We start from the raw sequence: 17194 nt of genomic DNA, 5'->3' as shown, positions 1-17194 counted from the left end.
TGTTATTTATAGAATCGTTTTTATTTTAAATTCTGGAGGAGCTTCTATTTTATTTTTGTATTTAAAGTCAACGGACAGTTCAATAATAAACATGTCTTCTCCCTAGGGGGAGTTCAAAGATCATTTTTTGCATATCTGACAGGGGAGAGTGAGGGCATGAGATGATAAAAAGAAGAAATGGAAGTTTTGGGGGGCATAGGAGAGCTTGACACAAAGACGTCTGAACTTCGTTGACCTGGGCCATCTCCACTGGGGATGAGACAGAATAAGGAGGCAGGGGAGTCTCAGCCTCCTCCTTCACCAGGCTGAGAAGGGAGAGGAGGGCTCAGATTAGACATGGGTAGGGCCCTTCTGCCCCTTGGAATGGCCCGGCTGAGCCATCTCCTTCGGCTGGAGGACTCTTTTCTGTTGCCTTGACAGCTCCTGGAGAGGAGAGAAACAGACTGGGCCTCAGTGCTCCGTCCCGCCCTCCCCGACACCCCGACAGCTTACCTGCCGCTGCCACGAGTGCTGCTCCCTCGAGTGCTGCTCCCTCGGCCTTTCCTTCCGGGCCTGGGTGGTACAGGAACTAGCTTTGTTCAATGGACGTGGGAAGAACTGGGGGGAAATTTGCTGTTTTCTGTTAAACCAACAGCTCCCCTCCCCAGTCCCACTTCCCAAAAATTTGAACTGGAAAAGATGAACTCACCTTGCCCTGAATCAGATTTTGCAAACAGATGTTCACCTTTTGAATCTGGGCTAACTGGGGACCACCAGACTGCGAGTGTAAATCTGTTAGAAAATTCTAAAGGACGCGACCAGCAGTTAGCGTAATGGCTATGTCGCTGGACTCCCATGTAGTTGACCGCAGTTCGAGTCCCGGACCCAGTGGCTTAAACTCACGCCAGGCGCATGTGTGTGCATGCCCAAGATCCCAAGAGGAGAATGGAGGAGAAGGGATTGCGGCATGGCCATCCCCACAGGGGGGTGATTTCTCGCTTTCTGTCTCTCTGTCTCTCTCTGTGTCTTTCTGGCGAGCACACGAACCCTATAGCAAAAACCTCTCAAAAAAAAAAAAATTCTAAAGGAGGCATTGAGGTTGACAACGCAGTGAAAACTCGAGGTTCATCTGTCACTCTCCTCTTGTCACCACAGGCCATTCCCCATTCCTCTCATCTGGATCCCCTCAGCCCAGAACCCTTCCCAGCAGGGGGAACATCCAATACTTTGCACCTCCACCTTGTACACATTCCTGTTCCTCTGTTTCCCTCAAATAGCGCAACACCCCTTCTTCCTCTGTTCTATCCTCCCCGCCTACCCCTGCCTGGGTGGAATAATCCTGGCACTCTCTCCTCTGGATGGAGCCTTCCAAATCACATCCCTCTGAATGGAATGTAGACCAGCCCCCTCGGCCTCTAACAATGGACACCAACCAGACTCTGAGTGGCATCCTGTCATCTCGATGCTGCCTCCCATTCGTGATGCCTGCCCATTAACTCTTCCCGTTCCAGAGTGGGCCCCGGGTGGTGTCCACACGTGCCCTCCCCGTTCCTCCCCCACTTCCCGTCCACACAGAGGGGCAGCCTGTACCTCCCCAAGGGCCCCCAGATGCAGCTGCTGTTGCTGTGCCTCCCTCAGACGGTCTTCAAACCAGGCCTGGCTGTGCTCCAGCAGCTCCAGCCCGTGCCACAGGGCATCCTGTTCTCTCTCCAGAGCCCGCATCCTCTGCAGCTGGAAACGGCGAGAAGCAGAGGCCGGCTGGCTCCCTGGCCGGGCTCTGGACCACAGCCCTTCTCTTAACTCTGGTTAGGTTCACCGTCTGGTCACTGAACGTGAGCCCAGCCCGGCCACTGAGGACCTGGGAGCCGGGGAAAGAAGTGGGGGAGACCTAGGGGGAGGGACTTCCTTCTGTCGGGCTAATACTTACCCAAAGGAAGAAGCTCTGGGCCCCGGGGTCTTGGCGGCTCGTTCCCAGGGGCAGCAGTAGAACCGTGTAAGGAGCCTGCACAGGGGACAGCTCAGCAGGACCCCGGCTCCCCATGGCTCTGGGTAGGGTAGAGCCACTCCCACTGGTGCAGCCTGGGCTGGCCCCTCCCCTCCACCCCTGCCTGGCACCCACCCGGCCTTGTCTTTCAACCCGCAGGCCCTTTCCTGGTGTGTCTGAGGCTAGGGTGTTCCTCCTTAAGGGGAGCGACCATTTCTCTTGGGCCCCTCTAGCTTGCCTCTAATCCATTTTTCCTAAATATCAAGCGTTCTCAGTCAGACTTGAAAATACTTTTAAACAAGCCCTTGGCAACCTCCACGTAATTCTTGGTGACCTTGATGCCCCTTCTTATCCATTTTTGTAGGGCCTCCCTGAAGTGGTTTCTGCTTCTGATGACTCCTGGGGTTGATTCAAAGCTCTCCCAGCAGTGTCACTGTGTGTGTGTCTTTGTTGTTTGTTTTTTTTCAGGTTTTTGCCACAGGGTGTATTCACTCTCTGGAAAAAGGCAGAGAGAGACAGAAAGAGGAAAACTGTGGGACCAGCAGTTAGCATAATGGCTATGTCGCTGGACTCCCACGTAGTCAACCGCGGATTGAGTCCCAGACCCGGTGGCTTAAACTCACGCCAGGCGCGCGCGTGTGTGTGCATGCCCAAGATCCCGAGAGGAGAACAGAGGAGAAGGGATTGCAGCGTGGCCATCCCCCCTGGGGGGCTGACTTCTCGCTTTCTGTCTCTCTGTCTCTGTCTTTCTGGCGAGCACATGGGCCCTATAGCAAAAACCTCTCCAAAAAAAGAAGAAAGAAAAAGGAAAAGTGAGAAATCATCCCGGGGAGAGGGCCACACTGCAATCCCTTCTCCATATTATTCTTAGGATTTGGAGCACACACACAGACCCGGTGTGATTATTTTTTTCTTTTTTTGAGAGAGATTTTTGCTATAGGGCACATGCACTCGTTGGAGAGACAGAGACAAAAAGTGAGAAATCACCCCTCCCCCCAGGGGCGATGACCATATTGCAATCCTTTCTCCTCCATTCTCTCAAGATTTTAGGCACATGCACATTTGCCCACATGAATTTCAAGCCTCAGTTCCGGAACTTGAACTGCAGCCAGCCATGTGGGAGTCCCGCCTTAACCACTACATCACCCCTTGGCTCCAACCCAGTGTGATTTTCAAGCCACGGGTCTGAGACTGGAACTGAAGTCAGCCAGGTGGGAGTTCAACACCTTAACCACCATGCCATCTGCTGGGCTGTCAGTGGGGGTTTTTTGCAAGAGATTTTTGGTATAGGATGCAGAGATTTTTGCTATAGGGCACATATGCTCACCAGGGAGACAGAGAGTGAGAAATCACCCCCGTTGGGGGATAGCCTCAACATGATCCCTTCTCCATTCTCTCAGGATTTTGGGTACACACACATGAGTTTCAAGCCTCTGGGTCCAGAACTCCAACCGTAGTCTGCCATGTGGGATCCCAGCGCCTTAACCACTACACCACCCGCTGGTCAGTAGGATGTGTTTTTGTTGTTGTTGTTGTTTATTTGGTTTTAGAGAGAGATTTTTGCAATAGGGCTTGTGCACTCGCCAGAGAGAGAGAGAAATCACCCCCTGGGGGGGATGGTCATGCTGCAATCCCTTTTCTATTCTTCTCTCAGAGTTTGGTCACACATGTGCATGCACCTGGTGTGAGTTTTAAGCTGCCTGGTCTGGGAATCAAACTGTGGTCTGCTACATGGCAGTCCAGTGACATAGCCATTACACCATCTGCTGGGCCTCTGTCAGTGTGTTTTTAATGACACAGGCCAAGTCTCTCTGTGGACCCCTGCTGGCTGTTTTAGGTCTTTCTTACTTTCTTATCCTGTTTCAGTTGACATAAGGAAACAGTAGTTCTCTTCAAAATAAACTTTATTCCTAATATGAAACAAAATTTCTAGGGAACCGGAAAGTCTGGGTCAGGACACAGAAGCAGAGGGCACAGCAGTCTGGGGGGTTCTGAGGAAGTTGGGGAGGGTGGAGGAAGACGCTCAGAGGATGGTGGTGGCAGCAGGCAGCACCTCCTGGCTCATGAACACGTCCAGATCCAGGCTGGGATCTTGCAAGTCCAGTTTCAGAAACTTACCCACTAATGTCTGGCAACTGCAGGGGAGAGAACAGTGAGCTCTATGGCATGGACAGCCACGTCCCTGAGCAGAGGGGAGGCTGGGGCATAGGAAACCTGGGACTGCGGAGACTAGGGGTTTCAGGAAGAACAGCGGGCCTTCGAGGGGTAAAAACTGGAAGGGGGTTGGCCGAGTCCTTGAGGGGAGAAGGGCTGGAGAGAAGATGCTAGAGAGAGGAAATCACGGCGGCCAGACACTCACTGGTCCATCTGGTTCTCCTTCAGCAGCCCCTTGACAGGCTTGATGGGTTTCCCGCTGCGGATCAAGTCTGAGACCTAGGAACAGAAGGAAGGAGGGCAGGGTCACTGGAGAAGAGAAGGGGAGATAAGGGCAGAGACAAGGAGAGACGAAGGGAGCCTGGAGGTGGAGGTGGCTGGACGTTCAGATCCCATCACCTCCTTGCCACGAGCAACGAGTCTGTCTGGAAGCCCAGCCTGGGCAGCTGTGTGGCAGGCATGGCTGGCGCTGGCGACTCCTTCGCAAACCTGATAGAAGAAGACGAGGTCCGTCCCGTCCTCACAGGTCTCCATGGTCTTCAAAGAGAATAAAAGGGGACAGTGCATCTTGACTCACCCTACTTGCTGTCCTAAACACTTGTTCGCTCCTGGTGGGGAGTGAGAAAAGGGAGGGACAGGGTCCCTGGCTTCCTGAGGAGCCCATCCCCACCTCTGGGAAACGTGCAGCCTAGGGACGCCTAGAGGCTAGACTGGTTTCCTCACCAGATACTGAACCAGCGGACTTTGTGGCAGGAGCTGCAGCTGAACAAGGCTCAGAAAGTTGGTGGCCACAAAGATGTGGGGGCACCCAGGTCCCAGGGCCAGCCAGTGTCGGATCACGGCAGCCAGAAGCGCAAGCCCATCAACCTACACAGGGCAGGGTGAGGGTATGGAGCCACGGGTACTCAGGCCCCCTGTGGCCCTCAGCCACTGCCCTGGCCCAACCTCACATTCTGTTTCTTTTCTGCCCGCATGTCCATATTGTTTTCCTGAGGCCCAGCCTCACCCTCATTCTCCATTCTCCTCCAATCTCCCCTCCTTCGATTCTCCTCTCACCGTGTTGGTTCCCTTGCCAAATTCATCAATGAGGACCAGAGACTGCTCAGTGGCGTTGTTCACCGCTTTGGCCACCTGATGGGCGTGAGGTGGACAAGGGAGCAATTCCTTAGCACTGAAGGCCTGCAACGCACTGACCACAGTCTGCTGTGAATACAACCGTTTGTGTGTCTCCACCCAACTGCGCCACAAGTTGTTTAACGGTGAGGCACAGGTTTTTATCGTCACGCGGAGCAAGGGTCTGCGAACTGCTGTTTATGGTCTCGATTCCTCCAGTCAGCCCAGGGTGCTCTCTGCCCCAGTACAGAGGGCATGCACAAAAGCAATGCTTCCGTTTCAGCATTTTTCAGGACTTGAGCTCCTTCCCCATAGTCCCTCTCCCAACCCCATCTCCCTTTGCTCCCTTTGACCTGGTTGAGATCGATCATGAAGGTTGAGAGGCCGAGGGAGATGGATTCACAGCTATGAATTCGGGTGAAGATGGCGTCTACTGCTCCAATTTCGGCCTTCTCTGCTGGCACAAAGCTGCCCACCAGGGCCATGAATGTGATCAGGCCTACCTGAATGGGAAGGAGACAGGGCCTGGGGCCTGGTGGTGTGGGCTGAGGTTCAACTTGGGCCCATCCACCCTGATCTTTGAATGGTAGATCAAAGAGACATGGACACAGTGTAAGAGAAGTGAACAGCTAAGAGAACACACTGTCCCTCTTCCCCGACTCCAATGACAGCCCCTTACATTCACTTTAGAATCAGGAAAGAGGGCCAGGGGAGTGGGTGGAGGCATACTGGGGAAGGGCACATACCTGTTCAGAGGCGAGTGAAGGAAATTCAGGGCACAGAAAGCTCTATCTCAGCATGGCTCTCCCTCAGAAAATGAGAACATTCGAGGCAGAGGAGCAGGGAGTGTGCCTGGTGGTCTTTTCATGACAAGTGGGGTCAGGAATAAGGGAGAAGAGCGTTAGGGACCAGGGTTGGCTGGCAGGTGAGGAGGTGGAGAAGATGGGACAAGCTAGAGGCCAGGTTGTAGGAAGGACTTCTCACCTGTTTAAGGTATATGCTCTTCCCTGAGGAGTTGGGTCCAGTGATGACTTTGACCCTCCCTCTGTCCCCACAACATTCTGCAGAGTTAGGCACGAAGGTTCGGGCACAGAGTTCCATAAGAGGATGTCTGCAGGGGGTGAAGGAGCACCTCGCACGGCCCATGTATAGAGATGGAGGCAACCCCAGAAGAACCTCATGTCTGTGTCTCCACCCACCTCTCTTCTCACCTTCCATTCTGGATTCGTACCCCAAGGAGTTGAGAGGAGTAACAGGGCCTTGAGTAGCCATAGTCCCGGGCAGCACTGGCAAGAGCCAGCAGGACGTCCAGGCGGGAGGCAAGGTCCAGGACCCGGGTCAGGACTGCCGCCCGCGCCAGCACCTGGCATTGCAGCTGGTACATCAACAGGGTCTCCTGGTCTGGGGTGGGTGAGGGGGAGCTGGGGGTCAGCTCCAGGAGAAAGTGAAGGAGAGTCAGAGGTCCACAGCGGGACCTGGAAACAGGCATACAGGTTCGGTCTGAGAGCCCCAGAGATGAGGGCGGATGTGCAGTCAGAGTGAGAGAGATAGAGAGCAGGAAGAGGAGCCTGTTAGAAGCATCCCCAGGGGCCGGCAGGTGGTGTGGTGGTTAAAGACACTAGACTCCCACATGGCCAACCATGGTGCAAATCCCAGACCTAGTAGCTTCTCACTTTCCCTCTCTCTTGCTCTGTCTCTCTCTGGACAAATTGGAAAATAATAAGTAAAGTTAAAATTAAAAACTAAAAAAAAAAGTCTCAAACTGCTTACTCCCCCCACCCCCAATCTCTGGGGTCCCCTCACCCCGGATTTCGCAGTGCAGGTCCCCCAGCAATGTGTCCAGCTCCTTGGTTCGAGCACTCCGGTAGTGCAGCTTCTCCTCTGAGAGAAACTGGGTACAAGTGTTCAGAATTACAGGCTTTGCATCTCTTGGTCCTCCTCTCATCTCCCACCTTTTGTTTTTTTTTTAAAGACAGATTTTTGCTATAGGGTGTGTGCTTTCATAGGAGACACAGAGACACAACAAGAAATCATAATCCCTTCTCCTCCAGTCTCTTCTTGAGATTTTGGGCATGCACGCACACGCACCTGGCGCGAGTTTCAAGCCACTCGGTCGGGGACTTGAACCATGGTCAACTATGTGGGAGTCCAGCAACGTACTCATGACGCCCTCTGCTGGTCCCTCCTCTCCCACCTTTCTAACCGCACCTCTAGCCTCCACCCCGATTTCTCTCTCCTTCATCTCAGAGCCGGTGAAACTCAGAGTAGAACTGCAGAGGAAGGATCTCATATTGTGTAGTGCTGATGGGGCTGAGGTTGCCCTGCGGCTGCTGATTCACCTTCCTTATCACCCCCACCCCACCCGCCGGCGAGGTCAAGGGTCTTACCATGAAGTCCAGTCCCTCAATCTCAAAGTCACTGGACTCTATCATGGAGGGCAGGCGGGGAATAGAAAGAAGGAAGCCGATCTTAGGAGAGTGAAAGGGAGAGAAAGCAGACAGTGACTTACTGGGTACCTTTTCCCCTAGAGGAAGCCCAGAGATCCCTGTATCCCCAATGCCCCCCTCAAGGGACTAAAGCCACCAACAGGAGTTAGTGTTCTTCAGGCTTCCCCACAAATGTTCTCACCTACGGATGTGTCCCGCTACATAAGCCTACTACCCCTAACTGCCCTCACCAGAGGGATGTAGATGACACTGCATGAAGGAATACGGGAGTCCAGATCCTCTAGCTCCTTCCGAGCAACATCGGTGAGGAAACTGGGAAGTCCCATCAGCCTTCGCTTTTCTGGAAGGGAGGAAGACACACGGGTATCAACAGGAAGTTCCCTGCCCTGGTTGCTATGATGACTCCCCAGCTGTGATGACCGCCTGTAAGGATGGTGTCGGGCTCACAGGTCCATCTCACACCCAGCACTCACTCTCATCAATTTCAGGATCTATGTTGGGGAGGACTGTGAAGCGATTTTCAGCAAGACTGCCCTCAAAGTCTACCTGTGGAGATAAGAAGTCCAGTTTCTTATCACCCAGCACCATCTCTCGGTCCCCAGATCTCCTAAGGTCCCAGTTCTTCCTGCATTCCAGCTTTAACTCAACCCCTCAGGCTCTTCCCTGATGTTCTACCCCTCTTCTCACCACCCCTTTCTTTACTCACCTAGCTGGCCTCCCTGGCCCCTGCATCCTACCTCCCCAGGTTCTCTGCCTCCTGACACTTACCACTTTCCCAATGAGGCTGGCGATGTGATGCAGGTCATCAGAAAACTCTTGGGCAATGTCCCGAAAGAGCTGGATGGACTGGGGCAGGGAGCGGCAGGCATCCCTCAGGCCCAGGGCACTGTACACAGTCTGTAGGAGAAACACACCTAAGAGAGCAGCCCATACCCGCATGGCTAAGGTGAGGGGACAGAGACAGGCTGAGAACAACAAGGTCAACAGAGAAGAGCACTAGAACTGAAAGAGAAGGTCGCAAAGAAACAGTGAGGGAGGGAACGGCATGTGTAAAACCCTGTGCCAGGCACTGAACTCTGGAGCTACCAGGACAACTAAGATATAGTCCCTGAGCCAGATGAGCTCACAGTCTAGTAAGAAAGACAGACATAAATGCAGAATATTTAAAATAAGATGGCCAGCCAGTGGCATGCTGGTTAAGGCATGAAACTTTCACATGGCCAACCACAATTTGAGTACCAGACTCTGCGGCTTGAAAATGGCATCAGGTGCATGTGCGTGCGTGCCCAAAATCCCGAGAGGAGAAGGGATTGCAGGTGGCTGTTCCCCTAGGGTGTGATTTCACACTTTCCCTCTCTGTCTTTGCCAGGAAGAACATGTGCCCTATGGCAAAAACGTAAAATAAAATAAGATGTGAACCAGGCAGTGGCATGGTGATTAAGGTGGCTGGATCCCACATAGCCAACCATGCACTTTGAATCTTGGACCTTGCAGCTTGAAAAACACGCTGGGAAGACGGGCAGATGGCATAATGGTTATGTCACTGGACTCCCACATAGTTGACCACAGTTCAAGTCCCGGACCTGGTAGCTTAAACTCACACTGGGCATGAGTGTGTGCATGCCCAAGACCCAGAGGAGAATGGAGGAGCCCAAGGAGAATGGAAAAGGGATTAAAGCATAGCCATTTCCCCTGGGGGGTGATTTCTCTTTCTCTCTGTCTCTCTGGCGAGCACACGCACCCTATAACAAAAATCTCTAAAAATAAATAAAAAATAATGCTGGGAGTGTGTGTGTGTGTGTGTGTGTGTGTGCGTGCGCACGCGTGTGTTCAAAGTCCCAAGAGAATGGAGGAGAAGGGATTATAGTTCCTTAAATAATTAATTTAATTGGGGCTGGCAGGTGGCATGGTGGTTAAAGCTGCTGGATTCCCACATGGCTGACTGTGGTTCAAGTCCCAGACCTGGTGGCTTGCTATCTTGCTTTCCCTTTCTCTCTCTTTCTGTCTTCTCTGTCTGGTCAAAATAAAAAATAATAAAAAATGGAAATAAATCATTCTTTTTAAAAAAAATTAATTTTTTAAATTGTTTTTAAATTTTCTATAGGGTATATATGCTCACCAGCAAGAGACAGAGACAGAGACGGAGACAGAGAGAGAGAGAGAGAGGGAGAGAGAGCAAACTACCAGGGAACAGCAATTGTCATAATTTGTCATAATGGCTATGTTGCTGGACTCCCATATAGTCGACCATGGTTTGAGTCCTGGACCCGGTGGCTTAAATTCACACCAGGCGCATGTGTGTGTGTGCCCAAGATCCCAAGAGGAGAAAAGAGGAGAAGGGACTGCAGCGCGGTTATCCCCCCTGGGGGGGGTGATTTCTTGCTTTCTGTCTCTCTGTCTCTCTCTGTCTTTCTGGCGAGTGCACACACCCTAGAGCAAAAACCTCTCAAAAAAAAAAGAAAAAGAAAAAGAAAACCAAACAAACTTGGACAAGGTGACCAGAGTACAAAAGATATAGAACACAGACTGAAGGGCTTAACATGGATATCTGGGATTCGAGGAAAGAGCCCTTACCTTGTATAGCACTTGCCAGTCACTGACTTTGGTATGGGACAACTTCATGCGTTTCAAAATCAGCTAATTAGACAAGGGGACAGCCACTGTTTCACTCTTCCATCCAAACACCTTCAAGAAGCCCAGCATACAGCATGAGGACCTCCTTCCCAACCCTGTCCCCCACCCTAGAGGCTCACAGGCACGTTCTTGATGTGACCCAGCAGCCGGTGCAGCATCTGAGCCATGTCCAGATTCTGAGGTAGCAGGAAGAACTGAATAACATCCAATCGGGAGTTAAGTTCCCCCAAGTCATGAGTTGGTCGTGTGAACCACAACCTGCAAGTGAGAGGAGAGGTGGGGAGACGAGAGATGACATCTGTCTGCATCATTATCTTCATCTCGATTTGCCAAAATGTGTATCTGGGAGTCCTAGGGATTGTGGCAACATATACCATGACACACTATAGGAATGCACTGGCCAGTATAGTGTCCTAACCAGGCAGGTGCGTTTACACATATCTACTGAAAATTGCTAGATGCCAGCACGGCTGTGTCTGTATATATGGTTTTGATGGATATGACCATGTGTCAGCCCATGTGGATATATGATAGAGCTTGTCAATATTTTAGAGGGAGAGCAGTGTGTCGAGGTATTTGTGTGCCAACACTGCAGCTCTGTCTGTGGCTGAGTGGGAGAGGGTGAGTCAGTCTGAGTTTGCATATCTGTATTTAGCTGTGAAAATGGCTCTGGGTAATAGCACAAACATTCGTCTTTTCATGTTTTCCTGTGAAAGCATACACCCATCCCTCATGGAATGATAAGCCCTCAATTCATAATGGTCATCTCTGAAAAGAAAGACAGACTGGGGAGAGATGCTAAAAGGTTTCAGCAACAGCCTCCTATCTCTTCCCCCACACTTTTATATGTGATAGAGCAAGAGAAAGAGAGAGGGAAGCTTCTTCCGCAGGGTCTGTTCCCTTCCTCAGGTCCTCCCGCCCTGTAGATCTTGGGCATATGCCCAGCATGTTGCAGGCTGACTGGGTAGATTTGCATTTCAGTTGCCATCTGGAATTTGACCCCCCCTCTTATTTTTTTTTTTTAATTACCAGAGGGTGTGTATACCCACCAGAGGGAGAAAGCAAGTACCTCTTCAATGGAAAAATGGTCATGCTGTGATCCTTTCCTCTCCATTTTACCATTCCATCAGGATTTGCGGCACACAGCACATATGCCCAACATGGCTTTCAAGTCACCCAGGCCCAGATTTGAACTGCAGTTGGCCAGGTGGGATCTGGCTTCCATGCACAGCTCTTAACCACTCAACCTCAGCTTCTCTAGAGCAGCACATTACCACTGCACCACAGAGTGGACCTCCACAGAGTCTTATTTTATCACTACTATTTTTTAGGGTTTTTTTTGCTATAAAGAGTGTGGGTTCACTACTATTTTTTAGGGTTTTTTTTGCTATGAAGAGTGTGGGCTCACTAGAGAGAGGGAAAGTGAGAAAGTATCCCCTAGAGGGGGATGGCCAAGACACAGTCCCTTTTTAACAATTCCCCTGGGATTTTGGATGTGTGTGTGCACACATGCCCAGTGTGATTTCCAAACAGCTAGGTCCAGGACTCAAACTGCTGTTGGTCATGTGAGAATCCAACATCTTAACCACCATGCCACCTGCTGCCCCTTATTTTTATTTTCCTTTATTTTTTCAAAAGGGCATATGTGGAGATGTGTTCATTGGGACTTAGAGTAAGTCCATCTTTGCCCAGTCCCCATGCCATCGGGACATCCACCCCAGAAAGCCTTACTCCTAGGTAAGCTGATTGCAGTTAGAAGGGGTGCTACAGAGTGTGGCTCATCCCCTCCCCGACACGTCTTGGAACTCTCAGGTATGTTCATTGAGACTTGGAGAAGCCCGTCTTTGCCCGGTCCCCGTGCCATCGGGACATCTGCCTTGGCAATAGGCCTGGCTGCACTGAACGACAGGGATGCTGAGCTGCAGAGAGCCTGTGGCTCATCCCCTGCCACACACCTCTAGTTCTCAGACTTCAGCATTTTCTGAAGCATGCTGTGTGACCCCTTCTCTACTCCTCAAGTGAAGCACAGCAGCTCAGCTCCAGGTGCACCTGTTTTCTAGAAACTGGGAAGACTTTGAATTACCCAAGTCCAGCGATAACAGTGCATGTTGCTCGGTGAGCATCAGGAAAATAGAACAGCGGAGAGATCGCCAATCGCATCCTCCTGTTTGCCTTTGAGTACTTAGAATTAACTTGAAGAATTTAGGAAGAAACTATTGCAGAGGTACAAGAAATATGAGAAACTGGGACCAGCAGATGGTGTAATGGCTATGTCACTGGACTCCTATGTGTCAACCGCAGTTTGAGTCCAGGACCTAGTGGCTTAAACTCACACCAGGCACGTGTGCGTGTACACCCAAGATCCCAAGAGGAGAATGGAGGAGAAGGGATTGTTTCTCTGTCTCTCTCTCTTTCTGGCAAACACACATGCCCTATAGCAAAACCACTCTAAAAAAAAAAAGAAAGAAAGAAAAGAAAAAAAACTATGAGAAACCAAGAAAACATCTCTCCCCAAGGGAAAACCTAAATTCCTCATCATCCACAGACAATACTATAGAACTCATGGAAATGTCAGGTAAACAATTCAGAATATTTACAGTGACGAAACTATATGAAATGCAAGAGAAAAGAGACAACGAACTCCAGGAGATGAGGAAGTCCTTTCATGATTCAAAAGAATTAATAGATACCATAAAAAATAATTGGGGCCGGCAGGGTGCTGGATTCCGACATGGTTGATCACAGTTTGAGTCCCAGACCTGGCAGCTTGCTTTTTTACTTTCTCTCTCTCTCTCTCTCTCTCTCACTCTCACTCTCACTCTCACTCTCACTCTAACTCTGTCTCTCACTCTCACTCTCACTCTCACTCTCACTCTCACTCTCACTCTCACTCTCACTCTCACTCTCACTCTCACTCTCACTCTCACTCTCACTCTCACTCTCACTCGCCCGCCGAGCGGGACCAGCAAGTAGTATAATGGCTATGTCGCTGGACTCCCATGTAGTCGACTGTGGTTCGAGTCCCATACCTGTGGCTTAAACTCACGCCGGGCACGTGTGCGTGCATGCCCAAGATCCCAAGAGGAGAGTGAAAGAGAAGGGATTGCGGCATGGCCATCCTCCCTGGGGGGGTAATTTCTCATTTTCTGTCTCTCTGTCTCTCTCTGACTTTCTGGAGAGCCCATGTGCCCTATAGCAAAAACCTCTCGAAAGAAAGAAAGAAAGAAAGAAAGAATCAAACAGAATTGTTAGAGACGAAGACTATAGATGAAGACTATTGGATCACCAGGTGGCATGGTGGTTAAGGTGCTGGACACTCCCACATGGCCGACCATGGTTCAAGTCCCGGACCTGGTGGCTTGCTTTCTCACTTTCCTTCTCTGGTCAAATTAAAATACATGAATGAATAAATAAAAATAAATAAATAATTCTTTAAGAAAAGACTGTAGTACAGGAAATCAAAACTTCCCTCAAAGTATTAAAAGCAGAAAATAAAATCTAGAATGTAGGAGACAAAACCTCTGACCTAGAAAAAATTATCAAAAAGACTGACAAAATAACCAAGAATGAGGACAATATACAAGAAATACTAGATACTGTTAAGTGTCCCAACATCCAGATAATTGTATTTTAATTGTATTCCAGAAGGTGAAGAAAATAATAAGAGTATTGATAATCTATTCCATGAAATCTTTTTTTTTTTTGAGAGGTTTTTCGCTATAGGGCACGTGCACTCGCCAGACAGATGGAGAGAGACCTAGAGACAGAAAGCGAGAAATCACCCCCCAGGGCAGATGGTCATGCCGTAATCCCTTCCCCTCCATTCTCCTCTTGGGATCTTGGACATGCACGCACACGCGCTCGGCGTGAGTTTTAAGCCACCAGGTCCGGGAGGCGAACCGCGGTCGACTACGTGGGAGTCCAGCGACATAGCCATTACGCTAACTGCTGGTTCCCTATTCCATGAAATCTTAAAAGAAAACTTTCTAAACCTTGAGAGGCAATCAAAAATCCAGACTCAAGAATTATAAAGGACCTCAACTAGAATCAACCCAAGATCTTTTCCAAACCACATCATAGCCAGATTGGCCAAGACCACAGACAAAGACTAGATACTAAAATTGGCAAGAGAGAAACGTCAAGTTACTTACAAAGGTTATCATATCAGGTTAACATTGGACCTCTCATCAGAAACAATGCAGGGGGAACCAGCAGTTAGCGTAATGGCTATGTTGCTGGACTCCCACGTAGTCGATCGCGGTTCGCGTTCTGGACCCGGTGGCTTAAAACTCACGCCAGGCGTGTGTGCGTGCATGCCTAAGATCCCAAGAGGAGAATGGAGGGGAAGGGATTGTGGCATTACCATCCCCCCTGGGGGGGGGGTGATTTCTCACTTTCTGTCTCTATGTCTCTCTCTGCCTGGCTGGAGAGTGCACGCGCCCTATAACGAAAAACCTCCCCCCCACAAAAAAAAGCAATTTCAACCAAAATTACTACACCTGGCAAGATTATACTTCATTTGTGAAGAAAAGATAATAAACATTTTCAAATAAACAAAACCTGAAATAATTTACCAACTCCAGGTCAGCTCTTCAAGAAGTTCTGAAGGGGTGGGACCAGCAGTTAGAGTAATGGCTGTTGCTGGACTCCCACGTCTCCCAAGTAGTTGACCACGATTTGAGTCCCGGACCCGGTGACTTAAACTCATGCCAGGCGCTTGCGTGTGCATGCCCAAGATCCCGAGAGGAGAATGGAGGAGAAGGGATTGTGGTGTGACCATCACCCCTGGGGGGTGATTTCTCACTTTCTGTCTCTCTGTTTCTGTCTCTCTCTGTCTGGTGAGTGCACGTGCCCTATAGCTAAAACTTCTAAAAAAAAAAGAAAAGAAAGAAAGGGACCAGCAGTTGGCGTAACGGCTATGTCGCTGGACTCCCATGTAGCCGACCACAGTTCAATGCCTGGACCCGGTGGCTTAAACTCACACCAGGCGCGTGTGCGTGCGTGCCCAAGATCCCGAGAGGAGAATGGAGGAGAAGGAAATGTGGCGTGGCCATCCCCCCTGGGGGGTGATTTCTTGCTTTCTGTGTCTCTGTCTCTCTCTGTCTGTCTGGTGAGTGCACATGCCCTATAGCAAAAACCTCTTCAAGAAAGAAAAAAAATCTTCTTGAAGCAATAAATGAATACGGTAAAGTGACAGGACACAAAACCAACATTCCAAAATCAATAGCATTTCTATATAAGAACAACAAGGTGAACGAGGTAGAACTGAAGAAAATAATCCCTTTCACCATAGCCACAAAATGTCTAAGATAGCTGGAGATAAACCTAACCAGGGAAGTCAAAGACTTTTACAAGAATAACTATAAAAATCTTTTCAAAGACATTGAAAATGACACAAAAAAGTGGAAGGACATCCCATTTTCCTGGATTGGAAGAATTAATATAATCAAAATGGCAATTCTACCCAAATTAATCTACATATTTAATGCAATTCCAGTCAAATTACCAGAGACATTCTTCACAGATCTAGAAAAAGACAATCTTATAATTTGGAATCATAAAAGACCCCATATTGCCAAAGAAATCTTGCACAAGAAGAGTGGAGTGGGTGGCATCTCACTCCCTGACCCCAAAATATATTATGAAGCTGTGATAATCAAAACAGCATGGTACTGACACAAAAACAGACAGGTAGATCAATGGAATCGAGACAGCAGAAATAAAACTCAAAACATACAGCCAACTGATTTTTGACAAAGGATATCAGTCAATCCAGTGGGAAAAGAAAAACCTCTTAGCTAATGGTGCTGGAAAAACTGGGTATCTACCTGCAGAAAGATGAAACTGAATACATCTTTCACCATTAACAAAAATCAACTCAAAATGGATCAAAAATCTAAACCTAAGACCTTAAACTATAAAACTACTGCTTGAAAACACTAGGGAAACTCTGGGAGACACTGGAGCAGACAAAGACTTTTTAAATAAGATCTCCAAAGCATTGGCAATAATTCCAAAAACAGGCAAGTGGGATTATATCAGATTAAGAATTTTCTGCACAGTAAAAGACACAGTAATTAGTGTGAATCAACAACCCTTGGAGTGGGAGAATATTTTTGTAATTATACCTTAGAGAAGGGACTGGTAACTAGAATTCACAGGGAACTCAAGTGGCTTAACCAAAAAAACAAAATTATTAACCCAATTAAAAGATGGGAAAATGAACTGAACAAAAAACTTTTTTTTTTGAAGAGAGGTTGGTTTGTTTGTTTTTTGCTATAGGCTGCATGTACTCACTGGAAAAACAAAAAGACAGAGAAATAGAAAACGATAAATCATCCCCCAGGGGGATGGCCATATTGCAATCCTTTCTCTTCCATTCTCCTCTCAGAATCCTGGGCATCCATGCACATGCACCCAGTCTAGTACTGGGTTTGAGCCACTGGGTCTAGCACTCGAACCGCAATTGACCATGTGGGAGTCCAATGATGTAACCATTATGCCATCTGCTGGTCCCAAGCTGAACAAAAAACTTTCTAAAGAAGCAAATAAAACTACCATATGATCCAGCAATTCTACTCCTGGACATCTACCCAAAGGATAGGAGAATACTCACTAGAAAAAGTGCTTGCTCATCAATGTTTACTGCAGCATTATTCACAATTGCTAAGACATGGAACCAACACAAATGTCCACAAACAGAAGAATGGATCAAAAAAGTGTGGCACATATACTTCATAGAATACTATTCAGCCATTAAAAAAAAAAAAAAAGAAAACAAGACCTGGCATTTGATAGAAATTAGAGACAAATATAGAAGACTTATTGTGAGTGAAGCAAGTCAGGCTATGAAAGAGATACATTGTATGTCTCCACTTAACAT

General features: G+C 48.9%; 2 protein-coding genes across 2 annotated transcripts in view; both read right to left on the bottom strand.

The window, feature by feature from the left end:
* Positions 1-2: 2 nt before the first annotated feature.
* Positions 3-2042, bottom strand: SAPCD1 (suppressor APC domain containing 1). The gene is made up of 5 exons (XM_006154289.3): positions 1907-2042; positions 1570-1710; positions 689-784; positions 493-597; positions 3-423 (listed from the first exon to the last, which is right to left on the bottom strand). Exons 1-5 carry the CDS (start codon positions 2018-2020, stop codon positions 331-333), a joined length of 549 nt encoding a protein of 182 aa, XP_006154351.1. The 5' UTR covers positions 2021-2042; the 3' UTR covers positions 3-330.
* Positions 2043-3857: 1815 nt separating this feature from the next.
* MSH5 (mutS homolog 5) overlaps positions 3858-17194 on the bottom strand; it is a 28849-nt gene continuing 15512 nt past the window's right edge. Inside the window, exons 11-25 of the mRNA XM_006154286.3 lie at positions 10431-10569; positions 10252-10314; positions 8446-8574; positions 8151-8223; positions 7908-8017; positions 7618-7698; positions 7034-7121; positions 6442-6631; positions 6215-6341; positions 5584-5733; positions 5174-5248; positions 4841-4984; positions 4517-4654; positions 4323-4396; positions 3858-4098 (exon numbers count right to left, since the gene is read on the bottom strand). Coding sequence (XP_006154348.1) covers positions 3987-4098; positions 4323-4396; positions 4517-4654; positions 4841-4984; positions 5174-5248; positions 5584-5733; positions 6215-6341; positions 6442-6631; positions 7034-7121; positions 7618-7698; positions 7908-8017; positions 8151-8223; positions 8446-8574; positions 10252-10314; positions 10431-10569 — 1693 coding nt within the window. The 3' untranslated portion in view covers positions 3858-3986. The remainder of the gene's footprint in view (positions 4099-4322; positions 4397-4516; positions 4655-4840; positions 4985-5173; positions 5249-5583; positions 5734-6214; positions 6342-6441; positions 6632-7033; positions 7122-7617; positions 7699-7907; positions 8018-8150; positions 8224-8445; positions 8575-10251; positions 10315-10430; positions 10570-17194) is intronic.

The sequence above is a fragment of the Tupaia chinensis genome, unplaced genomic scaffold, assembly GCF_000334495.1.
Source record: "Tupaia chinensis unplaced genomic scaffold, TupChi_1.0 Scaffold000403_1, whole genome shotgun sequence".
In the NCBI taxonomy this organism is placed as follows: domain Eukaryota; kingdom Metazoa; phylum Chordata; class Mammalia; order Scandentia; family Tupaiidae; genus Tupaia; species Tupaia belangeri.
The sequence above is the reverse complement of the archived record's forward strand: the minus strand, read 5'-3'. Positions and strand labels throughout refer to the sequence as shown.

Coding starts and splice junctions, on each gene's coding strand:
- SAPCD1 (XM_006154289.3), bottom strand. CDS start 2,020: ATGGGGAGCCGGGGTCCTGCTGAGCTGTCCCCTGTGCAGGCTCCTTAC. Junction 1,711..1,906: donor CCCAGAGCTTCTTCCTTTGG/GTAAGTATTAGC, acceptor CGCCGTTTCCAG/CTGCAGAGGATGCGGGCTCT. Junction 598..688: donor AAAATCTGATTCAGGGCAAG/GTGAGTTCATCT, acceptor ATTTCCCCCCAG/TTCTTCCCACGTCCATTGAA.